The 15,868-nt window shown below is 47.4% G+C and overlaps 5 protein-coding genes across 5 annotated transcripts; 1 reads left to right on the top strand and 4 right to left on the bottom strand.

The window, feature by feature from the left end:
• Positions 1–293: 293 nt before the first annotated feature.
• Positions 294–1,114, bottom strand: LAJ45_04033 (uncharacterized protein; the record flags this gene model as incomplete). Its single annotated transcript, XM_046113614.1, has 3 exons — positions 294–449; positions 534–824; positions 890–1,114. The coding sequence occupies 3 exons, from the start codon at positions 1,112–1,114 to the stop codon at positions 294–296; spliced, it is 672 nt and encodes a 223-aa protein (XP_045973343.1).
• Positions 1,115–3,577: 2,463 nt separating this feature from the next.
• LAJ45_04032 (uncharacterized protein) lies at positions 3,578–5,337 on the bottom strand (the record flags this gene model as incomplete). Its single annotated transcript, XM_046113613.1, has 8 exons — positions 3,578–3,807; positions 3,863–3,933; positions 4,011–4,174; positions 4,230–4,666; positions 4,729–4,796; positions 4,860–4,879; positions 4,951–5,076; positions 5,140–5,337. 8 exons carry the CDS (start codon positions 5,335–5,337, stop codon positions 3,578–3,580), a joined length of 1,314 nt encoding a protein of 437 aa, XP_045973342.1.
• A 955-nt stretch (positions 5,338–6,292) lies between these two features.
• On the bottom strand, positions 6,293–7,046 carry LAJ45_04031 (uncharacterized protein; the record flags this gene model as incomplete). Its single annotated transcript, XM_046113612.1, has 2 exons — positions 6,293–6,865; positions 6,927–7,046. The coding sequence occupies 2 exons, from the start codon at positions 7,044–7,046 to the stop codon at positions 6,293–6,295; spliced, it is 693 nt and encodes a 230-aa protein (XP_045973341.1).
• Positions 7,047–8,114: 1,068 nt separating this feature from the next.
• Positions 8,115–11,563, top strand: LAJ45_04030 (uncharacterized protein; the record flags this gene model as incomplete). The annotated part of the gene is made up of 3 exons (XM_046113611.1): positions 8,115–8,510; positions 8,627–10,045; positions 10,112–11,563. The coding sequence occupies 3 exons, from the start codon at positions 8,115–8,117 to the stop codon at positions 11,561–11,563; spliced, it is 3,267 nt and encodes a 1,088-aa protein (XP_045973340.1).
• Positions 11,564–13,513: 1,950 nt separating this feature from the next.
• Positions 13,514–15,328, bottom strand: LAJ45_04029 (uncharacterized protein; the record flags this gene model as incomplete). The annotated part of the gene is made up of 6 exons (XM_046113610.1): positions 13,514–13,733; positions 13,803–14,384; positions 14,443–14,683; positions 14,752–14,908; positions 14,971–15,061; positions 15,123–15,328. The coding sequence occupies 6 exons, from the start codon at positions 15,326–15,328 to the stop codon at positions 13,514–13,516; spliced, it is 1,497 nt and encodes a 498-aa protein (XP_045973339.1).
• Positions 15,329–15,868: the final 540 nt, after the last annotated feature.

Below are 15,868 nucleotides of genomic sequence, written 5' to 3'. Positions count from 1 at the left end.
GGATGGACTGAGGCCTCGGGAGAGTCGGATAAGAGGCCCCTGTACACTGATACACTTTTTTGTGTATTGACCCCAGCCCGGGTATGCATTCCAGCCCAACACCATTAGAAACATGAAGAGAAAGAAAAAATCCGAAACCCATACTGGCTGACTATACATACATGGATGCAGTATTCAACCCTAGGTGCTCCCAGAGAACCCGTACCCGGAAAGAAAAGAAAAGAAAAGAAAAGACTACTGTGTAGTAGAACATCACTCATGGCGCCGGTGCTTTATTCCCCCCAAATCTATATTCAGGACATGTTCATGACCAGGCCAATGTAAACATTCCACCCCAGGGCCACCATCGCACCAAACACCGTCCGCCGCTCCACGGGGATCAGCGTAAACGATATAATCGCTACCGCCGGCCACAACTTCAGCGATGCAATCACGAGCGGCCAAAAGTCCTACACACCGCACTGCATTAGCACCACCCTCTTCTCCCACCCCCAAGATGCTGACACCGTCCCAATCTATTGAGAAAAACTTACGCTTCTCACTGTGGCCACAATCTCCTCGCTCGGTAGCCCCCTCAGGCCTGCCATTCCCGCAATAAACAGCGCCGTATTCACGGGCCCACCCAGGGCCTGGTCCAGCACAAACTTCTTTGCCGTGTTTGCCAGCGAGAGCTTCTTCTTCCCCGACTTTTCATTGTTCTCGGTTGGCACCTGCGACGGGAACGCGGACTCAAGCCATTCCTGCCACAGGATGTTTGGCGGTGTCGATAGAAGGGCGAAGAGTCCAAAGTTGACCAGCGGGGTAATGTTGAGTGATAGCGGGACCTAATGTTTCGACTACTATGTTAGCTGCTGAGAGGAGGAGTGGGGGAAGGAAAGAGGGGACATGCGTTCTTTTGGTAAGCTTGTAAGAGCTGCGCGAGGATGTTGGAGAGTATGTTTAGGAACACAGTCTGCAGTGTTGCGGTCAACATGGGTGGCATTTTTGGGCTTGTTGAGGCGGTAGGGCTGTTTATTCGGTGTCCAGGCTTGAGCGGGCGGACGGCGGTAACGAACTCTTCTACTTCCTGCTGCTGCTGCTCCTTAGCTTTGAGGGTGTTGGTTGCTGTTGGCATCGAGACTGACTGGCTGGCAGATAAGACGTTACAGTTGTTGCAGTTGTTGTTTGTTACTGGGATTAGATAAGCCCTCTCGATCTTTTTTTCTTATCTCTTCCAATTGTCTTTCTGCAGCGCTCTACAATGCTCTCCTCCAATCCAAAATATCTTGAATCTAGGAGAATTAAAGTATTTAAAAAGAAGCCGCGCGCGCGCCGCGTGCGTCCGTCGTGCCGGAGCGGCCCCGGCCTGCCGGGTTTGAACTTTTTAATATTCCTATGGGCGCGCGCGATATCCCTGCTGCACTCTGGCTGAGGAAGGCACGAGACCGATTGGTCTCCGCCCAAGATTTTTAACGTTCAGGGTCTAGTTACATGTTGTTGTGTATCTTGGAGAGCATCTTCTATATCGAGAGTAGAGTAGTGTGGGGAGAGGAACTAAATTAACCCCGTAGAGAAGCGAGGCTCGCACGGGGGAAACGGGAACGGAGCCGATGGTGGGAAGGAAGGTGTAGGATCAATTAATCCCCCACGGTATGCAGTGGAAGCTTTTGTTTGAGAAAGAACATAGAGTAAGTCGCAATTGAAGTGCTACTATCGTCAATGTTATGAATAATTCCCAGGTTAAGCTTGCGAATACGACCAGTCTTGCACCCCCCCCCCCCCCCCCCAGTACTCCTCCCCCACGTCCATTCCAGGCAGGCAGGCAAAGAGTTTTTCCGACGTTTGCATCCGAAACATCTCCAACCATTGCGTGACATTGTGTTTGTAGATCGAACTGCCTTTATTCTTTAATGCTCCGTTAGCGAGATGAGATGATCCCCGCTTCGCGAATCGTGCCGGGGTTTTTGATGGAATTCCGCCGGCTCCCAGGAGAGCGGCCGGCCGCGGCTTGCTTGCTGACTGGCTTATGCTGCTCAGATGGAGGAGGCCTAGGAGGAGGAGGGGGAGGGGGAGGGGGAGGGGGAGGAGGAGGAGGAGGAGGAGTGGTATTTTACTATTATCCCGATTGGGCTTGCGAGATGATCATGAGTCAAGTCTCTGTCAGTCAGGCCTCTGTAAAACAAACCAATAAATGCATGTATGTCCTGTAGTGTAATATATTCCATGGCTGATCACGGCGCGGAAACCAAAACTACATGTACATATTGGACGAGACAACATGGGAGAGAGTGTTACTGATATATTAAGAAATCAAAGGGCACCGTGTATCAATTATACCACTTGTCACGCCACCTACTAGTCCCCATAACCCATCACCTACCATCACGTTCTCCCTCATGACAAAATATAGGGAAAAAAAACATCGCATCATATGCACCACCAACGTCCAACTAGTATATAGCCGAGACTCCCCTACAAAAAAAAAGCCCGAGAAACCCCCTAGTGCGACTACGCGATGGCGTTGCTTGGCAGCTCGTGCGTGTGTGCGCTGCGTACGATGTTTGTTAGTTACAGTCACTCACGGGGTGAAGGCGGATCCTGTCTGATGGCGGTCAGGGATTTGAGGCCAATAAAAGAGTTAGGTTTTGGACGCCAAGGGCAAATTGCTGCAAACAGAACCATCAGACAGGATTCGCCGTCAGTAGGTGAGCGACTGTAGCACGTAGCAGATGTGGGCTGGTGCCGCGCCGGCCAGCCCGAGTGTGTTTGCCCAGCTTTTTGAAGTGAGTGTCTGTGATGCGTGTAGCGAGTGATTCGCTGTGACTAGCGCTGGGGGTATATACGTACTAGAACTTGCCCAGGTATAGGTATCTCCCTCTCTCTCTCCAACTAAACGGAGGGAGCCGACAATTACCCCTCCTGGTTTCATGAATTCAACTGGCTTGTTTCTCTCAATGATGGCCGTTTCGTTTCATAGACGAGGATCCAAGTCCCGGAAGGTCAATCACATAACCGACTTGACTCCCTCCCCCTCCCTCTGTCTACCTCCCTGTCCCCAGTGACCCCATACAACAAACACCCGAAGCACCCGAAACAACCTTCCGGTCACCAACCCGAGCATAGCCGACAGAAAGCTTGTTTCTAGTACTCTAACGTACGTACCAAGCCTCTTTACCGGTACCAGCTTACCCCGGTGATCATTGACCCCGGTATGCGCACCGCCACAGTGATACCGACCGACCGGCTGGCCATACACCGTGGATACTCTACCGGCTTTGCGCTGCTCTTACCTCTTACCGATGGCACATGCGGGTGTGTAGCATCACTTTGGTTCATAGCAGAATGGTACTGAGACTGAGGTTCGACCATGAGTTCTCTACTGACTTGCATGTAACTGGCGCAACGGGGAAGAAAGAAGGCTTAAACACAGCAATTACATAAAGTTACAATAGTTTTGTCTCATGAAAGAATCATATGGTATAAAAAAACGCCCTAAAAAATCAAACCGTCGAGCAAAGCACACACACGATGGGTAAAAAAAAAGAGATAAAAAAATCCACAAAAAATAGAAGTCTACATGCAAATAACCAACGTCACTCTACCAGAACGCAATGAAAAGCACAGTCCCAATGGCATACGACACAAACAGCGCGTTGCCCTGTAGGATACCGGTGATGTGCTCGGCGGCGTTGGGGAACATCATCTTCTCGCCCTCCTCGTCGAGGATGGGGAATGTAGGTGCTCCACCGACGCCATGCGAGGCAAGACTGACCCGGTCGGGAAGGGTGAGGTTGCTGGGGATGGTGATTTCGAGTTTCTCAACCATGACTGTAGTTGGTCAGCGGGGTGAGGGGCACAATGTTAGAACATAGGGGGAACTTACTGTCGACGTATGGGAACTCGATCATTCCCTTCTTGGAGCATACTTGATATCCGAAGAGAACGGCTGCTTGACTGTAGAGCACCAAAGTGTTAGATATATGCTTCTTTCTAATGTAAACCTGTGAATGGAAGGCTATTGGGGGGCTTACGCTTCCTTGACATTCCCGGCGCACTCTTTCAGTCCACACTCAGACATCGCTTTGACGTACGACTTGTGCGTACACACACATCGCGAGATCTTTCTCTGGTCATCCTCAGACCATCCTGTAGTGTTCATGCTGTTCCCCACATATTTCTCATAGATAGATTTGCACTATACCATTCCATCAGTCCTTACACCCTAAACAACCCTTAGAAAGAAAACCCACCTTAGGATGAACATCCTCCTTGTACTTATCCTCTGTAAACAACCCCGCCTTCGTCTTATCCTCATAACACCTCTTTACACACGAGGGGCCCGAAAAGCTGTTCAGTCCCACCTCATAGGTCATATCATCCTTCCTCGCCGTCGGCGTCGTCGTGACCGTCGGCGCCGACGCGCTCACCGTTGTGGTCAGCGTCACCGGCCCGCCCACGGTGCTGAGGAGTGTCTGCGTGTTTGTAAAGTGTGTAGACACAGACACGGACACTGAAGTTGCTGTGGCCGTCGACACGTGGGTGGAGGTCATGGTGAAGTTGGCCGTGCTGGTCACCGTGGTGGTGGAAGTACGGTCCTCAATGGGCTCGGGGATGAAGCGTGGAGGGGCATAGCGTTCCGGTTCCCAGTTCTTGAACAGATCAGCGCCGCGGGGGATGTATGGGATGTCTGCACGGTGTTAAAAATGATCTAGAGAACTGGATGAGAGAAAGGGATTTGGGAAGGCTTACTTTTTGGGCTCAAAAGATTGACGCCTCGGGCTTTGCAGTGGTCCCATCCCCATTTGCCGGCGCGGTAGCTATTTGACAGTAGTCAGTATTAGGCCATATCTAGGAATGTCGAGAAGAGCGGGATTCCATACAACTGAGACGGTTTCTTGCACTATTCGGGCGTTAGCAGAATTCACCAATATATACGTATACAGTATACGAAGATCTTGAGAAAGTACTCACACTATCAATGACACACTCCGAAAAGCCCTTCAAGAAGAAGACATCATTGCAGAAACAATCCGCAACCTCCGGATCTCTGATAAAGTCCCGGACGTCGAAACGGTCATAGTACTTATCTGGGGTACACTATTCACACTTATCATCAGCATCCGAATTCAACCAATAAAAAAAAGAAAAGGGACTACAAACATGCGGCAGATCAGACCGGTCCATACGATAGATACAATCTACCATACAATGCGGAATGTCCTGGAAATGGTACGGAGCTAGCCTCTTGCCTCCTTCTCCCCACGCTTCTCTTCCTCCCCGCCTGTGGTCGTGGGCCGCCAGGGCCACCGAGAACAGGGCAAACTGTGATATAGCTTGAATGAGAGTATCACGCTTCATACTGCCGGTATAATAAAAAAAACTGAAAAGAAAGAAAAAAGTAAGAGCAAAGATATAAAAATGAGTGTGTAAAGAAACGAAACGAAAACCCCCCAAAACGAAAAGAAGAATCAAATGAGTGACAGAGTTGAGTTTCCCAGAACCAACCGACAATACCTGAGGGCAGAGAAGCGTAAAGTATGGGGCATTAGTTATATACACCGTCTCTCTACTTTTTTTCCGGTGATGTTGTTCTGAATTTGGATACCTTGTCCCTGGCCCAGGTACATAATTGCAAGTAGCTACACATTCATCATTCATCAATGCTGCGGATTGGCATCACCGCGACCCGGTAGATATTCGGCGGCGGAAACAGCTACGGATGCACCGTTTAAAAATCATCCTCGAATTTCTCGCCCCATTTCGTCTAAAGAGGTAAGCATCTCGGAGGATATAGAATATTCCTCTACAGTTTAATCCCCTCTACTTTGACATATGTGGCTTGGTATGGAGTGGCGCAGGCGCCCACGATCAACAGCATGTTTTTCTTTCGAGAATTGATTGTCGGATTGTAATTGTTTATCTCGCTGTACTAGTTATCGGTCGATCTGCTTTTTTTTCCCCTTCTGCTCGTGGAAACACCGGTGGATATGGCTGGGCACTTATTGTCGTGGTGGTGAGCTCGGTGAAGAACAGTGGTCGTCTATTTATAGATCTAGAGCACGAATGAAACGTTCGACGGCACATTCATCACGAGGCTGTCAGATGCCCAGCTTTAATTTGTGGGGGTTTGAAGTGAAAGCTTCCAAGTAAAAATCTCTTTTAATTTTTAAAAAAATAGATACAAGGATCGGCACTCGGTGTGCATATATCAATACAAAATAGTCGAAGAGGTGAAATATCTAGATCTGATCAAAAGGGCAACTTTCTAGATTACCCTGCAGGTACATATATACCAGGATACATAAAGTCGCCCTTAACAGTTACATCTCAACTTAAACTTCAAGTCATCCAAATACAACCCATTCGCCGCACCAAACCGCCCACCAGTCCTAAACGGCTGCGAGCCCACACTCAACACCAATTTCCCCAACTTCTGCCACGCCTTATCTCCCTTCGACGGCTGGAAGCTAAAAGGCTTATCCAGAGTATCCGGCGCATGCGCAGGCTTCTGAATCTTCGTCAACAGAGTGCCATCCGGCGCATATGTGGTTATGTTGAACTCCCTATTATCAATAGGGCAGAGGTAGTATCTGAAGCTGACGACGTCAAACTGCGGGCGTGGGCAAGCCTGAGTGGGTACCACGGTGATCTCCACTGTGGGTGCGGGGTACCGGACTTCGAAGCAGTTTGGAGACGAGGACGCACATGCAACTGCGCGGAGGTCATCTGGCGGCTGGATCGCGTTTTTATTGAGGAGTTGGAATAGTGAGCCCTGCCACCACGAAGGCACGGGAGGCTGGGTGAAGGTGAAGGGCGTGTTTGGATATGTCCAGGGGCTAGGGAGATCCTGGCGGCCGTTGGCTGCGGAATTTGCAATCTCGTCAAACTAAGGGAATGTTTTTAGCTTATGAGCCCATGATGTTTGATATCTGGAGGGTATTACTTACAGTCAAGAGAGTATCAGATGGCTGACAGTTTCCATAGCGTCCTTGGCCATACGAGAGGGCAAATAGGGAGAAAAGCGAGAGGACCGCTAGGGAACGATCTGAAATAGCAGAGAACCCCATGTTAAAATTTGATAGAGAATTGTATAAAGCAAAGAGACTCTTCGATGAATCCTTTGATGGTGCTATATTCCTGAATTCAGGCTTCAGAACACGGACCGAGGAGGCCAGATATAAAGGGTTCGAATTGTCAAAATCAAAACCTTACTTCGACACCCTACGAATGAAAACACCGACACGTTATCGTATTTCATACGCGTGATTGTTGTCTTTACTAAAATATTTCTTGGTCTATGATAGTTACTGGAACGATATCGACATGGATACGTAAAGGTTCCAGTGATAAATTTAGAAATATCTTTAATTCTCGCTACGTAGACCAATCGTTTCATCTGGAAATCCAGATATGGTTCTTGGAAATACTGTGGAGAGAAATAGGGGCCTCACGATACGAAGAGCACGTAAAAAAGCAATACAAAACAAAGATCTTGCTTTTGTACATATCACACTGTTGTACAAAGGGTTGGTACATAACCCTATTTTTAAATCGTGCACGCCAAGAAGCGGACTGAGCTCAAGTCATCGTATCTCACTCGACTATAGCGTCCTGTCCTTTGCTAATCGAAAAAACTTGCTCAGATCGCGGGCTTCATTAGGCGAGTCTTCATTCGCTCTCTAGAACTTTAAGCTTTGCGATATAATCCCACATCAACCCAACATCGACCAGGGTCAATCCAATTTCTCCGTCGGGTTGGCACTCTGGCATAATGCCAGTCTTTCCAGCAAGACTTACCTTGAGGAGATGATAGAAATCGACTGTGTTCGTACGTAGATTTTTCCTATGGCCGTTAAAGAGTCACTTCCCTTTCCTCGCGGGGGGGCTAAGAGAGTGGTTAGCACTAGAATTCCATCCACACCTTCTGCAGTGTTTAGTGCGATGGGAAAGTGCCAGCATTGACGGGCTAGATGTAGCAGATGATACGTATACAGGAAATACCATATACAGATTATGTAGTTGCATGGCTACATTTATTTGACTCCTTTTTTTTTTTTAATGTGCTGTAGTGACCTAGCCTCCATCAATACTCCTTCAAAGAACATCCATCGACCAGTGTGTAGATCTGAGTCGCAATGCCTTCACACTCTTCTCTTCCCGCAAATTCTTCCTCATCCGCTCTCACAAGAACAGGTGGTGACAGGCTTCTTGCAAAGATGTTTGCATCATCCCGTTTCGTGCCCTCAAACTCGCACGGGTACTTCTGGGACGTTGAAGAGGTCCGTCACCAGGAGCACTTACGTCGTGTTTCACATGCTCAGCATCTATATCGGCATCGCCACGACTCGGCCGAGGCAGCTAAATTGTATAGAAGCTTCATGGAGGAGCAAAACGAATGGATGGATGAGCAAGAGCGGATGAAGGAGATGGAGTTGAGGCTATCGGTGAAGGCTTATCAGCGACGAGCCTCCCGATGGGAAAATGAATGGAGAAGGCTTGAGGAGGGCGGGAACGTGGAAGAAATTCTGAAGGTATGCACCTGACACAATTTAAAATTCTAATTTCTGATGTTCCACCAATTATTCACCTTCGGTTCAAACCTTACATGTGCTAACCAAAAAAACTCTTATTAACCTAAATTTTAAAGTCCCGTCGGAAGTCTACTACTCTGTTGGTGACGGCTTCTTCGCAATATGGTTACCTGAGTTTTTCGAGTGAAGAAAATAGCACCCAAGGGTTATCGGATCTTGTCAGTCCACGCAGTATCAGTTCTCTTGATCTCCCCAGTCCGCTTCTCTCGTTTCCCTGTTCTTCGTACCTGGTTTACCCTGAGGATATAATACAGCAGATGGATGGGGCCCAACATAGCAGGGAAAAGAAACCACCAAGTACTCCTAGATTCTCTAATTCTGGCGTTTTAGATTTAATTAAAACCTCAATAAGAGATGCATACACCTTGGTACAGTCTCAAGAAATTAGAGATGAGCGCAACTCACAACCTGAGTCGTTAAAGTATAGAGATGGCCCTCAAAAGTCACTTAATCCTTATTCTGAAACGACATATAGCCCGAAAGACACACCAGCCTCTTCACAGTCCCGAATTGTGTCACCCGAGCCGAAGCCACAGCCAGCGGGGTGTTATACGAAGGACTTGAACTCGCGCAGCTCTGTTACGAGCCCAGGCTCTAGTAATTATAACTGGTCCCGATCAGTGGTACCCCACTCGAAATTAAAACAGGAGCAAACCCACAAGGAATCACTGGCTAATGGTGAAGTCCTCGGGATTATAAACCACAATTTTCGAGATAATGGAAATCTCCTTTACTTGATCTCTTGGAGATTGCGGAATTCAAGTATAACACCAGTGCAATCTTGGGTTAGAGTCGCGGATCTTTTTGAAGATCCTAGGAGATCGATTCTAGAAGAATATCATCGTCAACATAACCTAGGACCAATTCGTTGGCCACGAAATCCTCGAAGACAGTTGAGGTCTTCAACCAGCTTCGGGGTCCGGGAGATAAAAGCCGCTCTCGACGAACGTAAACTAGCGCTACTTGAACGCGGTGGCAGTATTATAGACGTTACACGCGAGCTAGACGGGGAGCGGTGGAAAATGCGAGATGATTGGCAACGTGCAGGAAGGGGTTGGGGATCTGCAATCATGGTTGTTGAAGAAAAGAAGAAGGCATGGAGAATTGCGGATTTGGAGGCCGAGGACAGCTCCGTTCGCAAAATAGGAGTCGCTCCAGTTAGAAGTCCTGGAATGGAATCTTCTGGTTATGAAGGCATGCTGAAAGCTGCTGGAATAATTGATGTTACTGACTCCAGATCACTAGAACTAAAAATATTAGATTCGAGTTCGTTAAATGGCATCTCGACATCTCCCCCTAAGATCCCGACTGCACCGCTTGAGCTGTTATTTGGCGGCGAAGTCTCTAGCCCGAAGTATCACAATGAACCTGAGCGGAAATACGACGATAAAACGACTCGGTTTATGAGCACCAGTGAGGATGAAAGAGAATGGAGGGAACACTTTGGCTTAGAGCCAGGATGCATTGAGCCAACCGTAAGTCTATATGTTCTGGGATTTCTGTAATTAAACATATAATAGTGGATTTAACACCGAATCAAGAATCTATCTACCAGCACTCAGAGCGCTCGAGAAATCGGAATCTCGAGAGTGAGATCTACACTTCGCACTTTGCCGAACACTCTGAACCTTAACCTTGCGCGGGCAAAAACACTGCCAGAAATAGGTAAAGGGGCGGAAAGTCTCCAGGTTTTGGATTATGAGTGTCAAGGACCAACGAATACAATTCGCTCTTCGAGTTCATGCCCAAATCAGTCTTCGGCATCAGAATCTCAAACCTATTTAAAGGCACAACGGAAATCCCTGCTTTCACGCATATTATCTCGCAGGCAGATAGAAAGAGAAAATCGTAAGCAAGCTGCTCGTCACAACCTTGATGTCCAGACACGGGGGAGAGCTCATGAATCACTGGCATTTCTTAAAACCAATACAGAGCCTTTGAGTTTATCTAGGAGCTGTGTACAAGCAAACCAGTCCAATCGTTGCGCACTACCCAGCCCGTCTTCATATTCTTCATTCGAAGTTGTTACGCCTAAGAAGAAGGCAGAGACAAAAAAGGGCTGGAAAGAAGTTATGTGGGATAAGTTATATTATTTGCTGGCTCCTTCGAGCCAAAACCCTACTTCCCCGGGGAAAAGCGCCAGAAGGACAGTGAATGACGATAGAAGAGCACCAGAGAAACCATTGTCACCAACCAATGAGAGAAAAGGCAAAACAGGTGACCCAGGATTTCAAAATGATGTTTCTGAGAATTCATGTCGGTATCGAGGTGTTGAAAGCAGATCTCCAAATATTGGGATAAGCCTTTCAAGATCTATGTTAGCTGAAACCATCACGAAAAGGACCGAGTCTTGGGCAGCTAGCATATTGCCTCCTTTACGCAAGAGCAAATCCGAGGAGCCTGGAAGGCTGAGGTCGTACTCTGAGGCGCTAGGAGCTATCTCTCTAAGAAACGATACAGAAGAATCCAGTATCAATCAAGCTCCATTGCAGATCCACATTAGAGAAGAAGAAGCCGCCCCAAGTGATTCATACCATAATGCAACCCTCAAAGAGACTGGAAAGTTCAAGGGCAAAGGGAGGCTAGAGCCTAATGAAAGTCCCAGATTTGTGCGGTCTATAAACCTTACCAGAACCCTGTCGCAGGAAAAATATCTAGCGGAAAGGCAAGCAGAAAGGCAATTTCAGCGCGATAAAGAACTTTTGAAAATCAAAACTAAGATGAGAATGCGGAAGGAAAAAGCCGATCAACGCGCCAGTGACCTTAAAAGGCTTAATGAGCTGCGCGCGAAAAGAGCATTTCCGTTTAGCAAGTGGAAAAAGACTAACCAATTAGAGCTGGATTTGTTGACAAAAAAGCTTGGTGTGGGAGTTGATAGACTACCTGCGAAGGGAGTGTTGAAGAATACTACAGTGGCAGACATAAAGAGAAGGTCAGTTATGCCATCAACTGCGGGAGTCAGAAACCAACCAAAAGGGCGCTTCCCGATTTGATTTTTCATCCACGCAGTGCTTCGATAATCTTTTTTTTTGAAGACGGTCTCCAAAAACAATACTCTAATTGAGGGAGAGGGTGATCAATAGTGTAGGTATAGATGTGGGAATTCGGAAGAGTACACCATTAAGAGAATAAAAGAACGCAGCACTTTGTAACTGATAAAGCACTGTTTATTATTGCAAAGTATGAGTTTAAAATCAATGAAACCATTGGTTATCTTACTGTTTTTAGGCTTACCGGCGACGACAAATATCAGGCTCAAAGATCCGTGACCAGATACCAGAATTTATGCCACCTTCTCTCTACTAATGCCACCTTTCTATTACACATCTCGTCTAGACCAAGTGAATATTACTAGATCATCTGCATGTATTTGATAGCTATCATGACATGAGGCACAACGTGTAGGATTCCACTTAATCCAACCCTTATGGGCACTATGGGGCAGGCTAGCCGAATATATAGGCGTTGAAACACGTTACAACAGTTAGGTACGTAGTTGTAACCCGTTAAACATATGTGTTGGCTTCAAGACCTACATGTATGTAAATCCTCTATCTCTTTCAAAACATGATTCTAACGCGTCGTGCAGTGTTTACTTCGCACCAGCTTTCCCTTCTGAAAGTTTGGTACGTAGAGATTATTCGCCCTCCAGAAGTGAGTTGCAAAGTCTGTATATATTCGAAGTGATAGTTTGCATGTAATTAGAGTTAATAAATACGGAAAAGGTCTAAAATGACACAGTTTTCGGTAGACGTGCTCTACAATAACACATGACACAGTTCAAAACGAATACATCAATTAGTATACGTATTGGCTGAGAATTGATATGAGTAATATCGAAAGTCGGGTTCAAGTTCGATCCCCACCTTGGCACATTGCCAAGCTAACTCAAGTATCACCTCGGGCACAGCATCCACTATGGGCGGGTGGTCTAGTGGATAGACTGCTCGTCGACACCGAGAGTACCCAGGATACAACCAATCACACATAAGGTCCTGGGTTCAAACCAGGGGTGGGGGGTAGCAGTCGCAAACGTCTTAATAAGTCGCTGCAGTACCTTTTTGTAGTTTTGTACCTTTTGTAGTTTGATAGAATGCTTTGTTCTTTTTTCTTCTCCTTTTTCACTTGTAGTGACAGCGAACTGTGTCTTTTTGCATCATGTGTTATTTCGGAGCACGTATACCGAAAACTGTGTCATTTTAGGCCTTTTCCGTAATAAATAATGTGCTAGTTAGCGTGTGTGCGAAATAGTGGGTATAATTGAGAAATACTACTAGTAGTATGACAGAAAAGAGAAATATATTTATATCTGGCATGAATGCGAAAATAATAGTTACATGTTTTTTCTGAATGTACTTTTTGAAAGTGACATACATGTTAATCTTGCATACAGGATTACATGCGACAAGCGGTAGTGTTTCGGTATAAGTAGTCGTGCCGCATCTATTGCGATGATTGCATTTATAATAATACCGTAGGAATGCTGCAGCATTACCGCACGGCTCAGTGGAGCGGGAACGGTAGTTTTGCAGCATTTCTACGGTATTGTTATGAATACCGCATTTGAAAAACCCGGTATTTCTCCCACAATACCGATTGTAAACTATGCCGCATTGTTACAACTGCTGTATTATGACCGCATATGATTACGGTAGCACTGCTGTAGGACTGCGGTATGAAATATACCCCTATTTTTGGTGCTGTAGCTATAAGCTAAGCTGCGGTGGCCCGTTTCATCTCAATCATCATTCCTCACCTTTTATCTTTCATCATCCAAGGAACCGAGCAAATGGGCTAGAGCAATCCTCTCGGGACCGATTACCCCCACAATCTCGTTCTCCAACCGACTCCCAAAGAGACCGAGTGATATTCCATGCATAACGTCGTTATCATTAAGCCAAGCATCTAGATCTAACCAAAAACTCTCCCTCTCTAAAAAATGCTCAAATAATATATCTAAATCCGGCTGCCCTCACATCCTCGCCCTGCCCAACTGCCGCCCCTTCTTCATCCTCCCGCTCCTCCGCCATCTCCAACTTCGCGTTCTCTCTCTTCAAACAGAATCTGACCGCGAGCGCCATCGCCGCACAAGCCAGGCAGACACCCGCCGTCGCACTCCCGCCTGCAAGATACCTTGGACTATCCGTCGACGGGTACATATACCTACATCCCACCCCATCATCAGCAATCACTCGCACCACATGCACAGCAGGGGGGGAAAAAGCTACTCACGGTCCATAGATTGATGCGACGTTCCCGAGCATATTAACCGAGGCCATACACACCGCCCTCTTCCGCGCCGGCCTTGGAAAGCTGTTCGCCACCCACGCCAGAATCACCTGAAAGGCCGGCAGCGCCCCCATGGGCATCAAGAACATTGCAAAGAACCTTGCCCCTGTGTTTGTCGTCGATGTCACAATCACATTCCCCACGCATGCCACCATCATAGGGATCACAATGTGCCATGTGCGCTCGTTTGTTCTCGAAGCATGAATGGTGACGGCGAGGGAGACGCAGAATGTAGCGAACCACACGGGCACCGTAAGCAGAAGCGTGGTGACGCGCGGGTATCCGAGCGTGTTGACGATGGTCGGGAAGAAGTAGGTGAAGGACTGGGAGAGGAGGTTACAGTGCTGCAGCAGAATGAACAGGTATAGGCGATAGTCGGTGAAGCTGAGTTTGATGGCCTGCCAGATTGGGAGGCCGTCGGCGTGGTCGGCTTCGCCGGTGTCGGAGATAAGGCGCCATTGTGCGTAGTTCCGCTCGTCGGGGGTGAGCCATTTGGTGGTGGCCGGGTAGTCGGGGAGGAGGAAGCTGCGGGATTATTATCGTCAGTATAGTCAGCATTGAAGGTGGCCGGGCGTCTACATACATGGAGGCTATTGCGATCCCGATTGTGATGACGCCCTCTATGATGAACAACCACCGCCATCCTGAGATTCCGTGAGCACCCTCTAGATTTCCTAATACTCCCGCTGCAAGGAGTCCGCCAAACATGTTTGCTAACGCGGACCCAGCATAGAAGAATGCGTATCGATGTGCCAATTCATCTCTTTTGTACCAACTCGACATCAGGAACAGCGCACCTGGGAAAAATGGCGCCTCGACAACTCCTATGCCATTTAGAATTGGTTAGATGTTTGAACGATTGGCTAACCGTCTGGCTTCAGATAGAATTAACCTAGAAAAAAGCGGGCAACCACAAGACCAGCGTAGCTGTGAGCACCAGCTTGAGCTGCGGAAATTGCGCCCCATACTGCCATTACAGTCCCGAGGTATATTGAGGGTCTGAGACGTGTGAGGAGAAGATTGGAGGGAAGTTGCATTAATATATAGCCCTATATATTTACTGGGAGTTAATTTACGACCCGCTTCAATTACGATTTCGAAGACTACTAACGACGAACAGAACACTCGTAGCAGTGTTGAAATTAGTACCATCCATCCTCAGATCCTTCTCTAACGTCCCCAGTCTTGCCTGCGCCAGATTCCTTTGTAACAATTAACAATATGCCCCGCTCAACAACCCTCATAGTTAAACCCATTACTTACGTTCTATCCAGAAAGTTCAATAAATACATCAACACTAATATAGGAAGCAACCTAGTATCAACCTTTCTCAATAACTGCTTCGTCATATGGTCGTGCCACTCCGCATCTCTGGACGCAAAGGACTGATATAGCTGCGCATCGTGATCATTGAGGTTATTGATTCTCGATTCGAGGTGTTGGTGCGTTGTTGGGTCTTTGGCGTCCATCTTTGGCGACTATAACTCGTTATAATATTCTTCTAGATTCCGAGAGCCAGGTCGAGAGAGATCTCAGGGTGGTTTTAAGTATCCTTCGGTATTCGGTATATGGGGGATCTGCAATGCAGGCAAGGATTAGGCGGGATTAAGCGAGCCTCACGCTCGGTTCCTATCCCACCGACATCCCGAATGCTGGGAGAGTCAGCCACAGTCGATCTAATAATTGGTCGATGGGCTTTGCGGGGTATAAATCTACGGACTATGGACCGGCGTGTTGGTTAATTGCTTGTTCGACGTCACTTGACTACCTACTACTACTACATGCTAGTTTCACGTATCGCATGTAGTTGGTATAATAGTAGAGTAGCCACAGTACTCTAGCGGCCGGATTGAAGCCGCTCAGACAAAAAAAGATAATTGATCTGAATACTGCAAAACCGTGGGCTCTTGTTGGCTGCCAGATCACTCGCCACAGTTCTTCGAGTGGCTTCAAACCGGCCGCGCGAGTAGGTACCCTTTACATGCATACCAATTCTCCACTCTTCTTCA

This window comes from Morchella importuna, assembly GCF_003444635.1.
Source record: "Morchella importuna strain M04M26 chromosome Unknown Morimp01GS009, whole genome shotgun sequence".
NCBI classification, from domain to species: Eukaryota; Fungi; Ascomycota; class Pezizomycetes; order Pezizales; family Morchellaceae; genus Morchella; species Morchella importuna.
The sequence above is the reverse complement of the archived record's forward strand: the minus strand, read 5'-3'. Positions and strand labels throughout refer to the sequence as shown.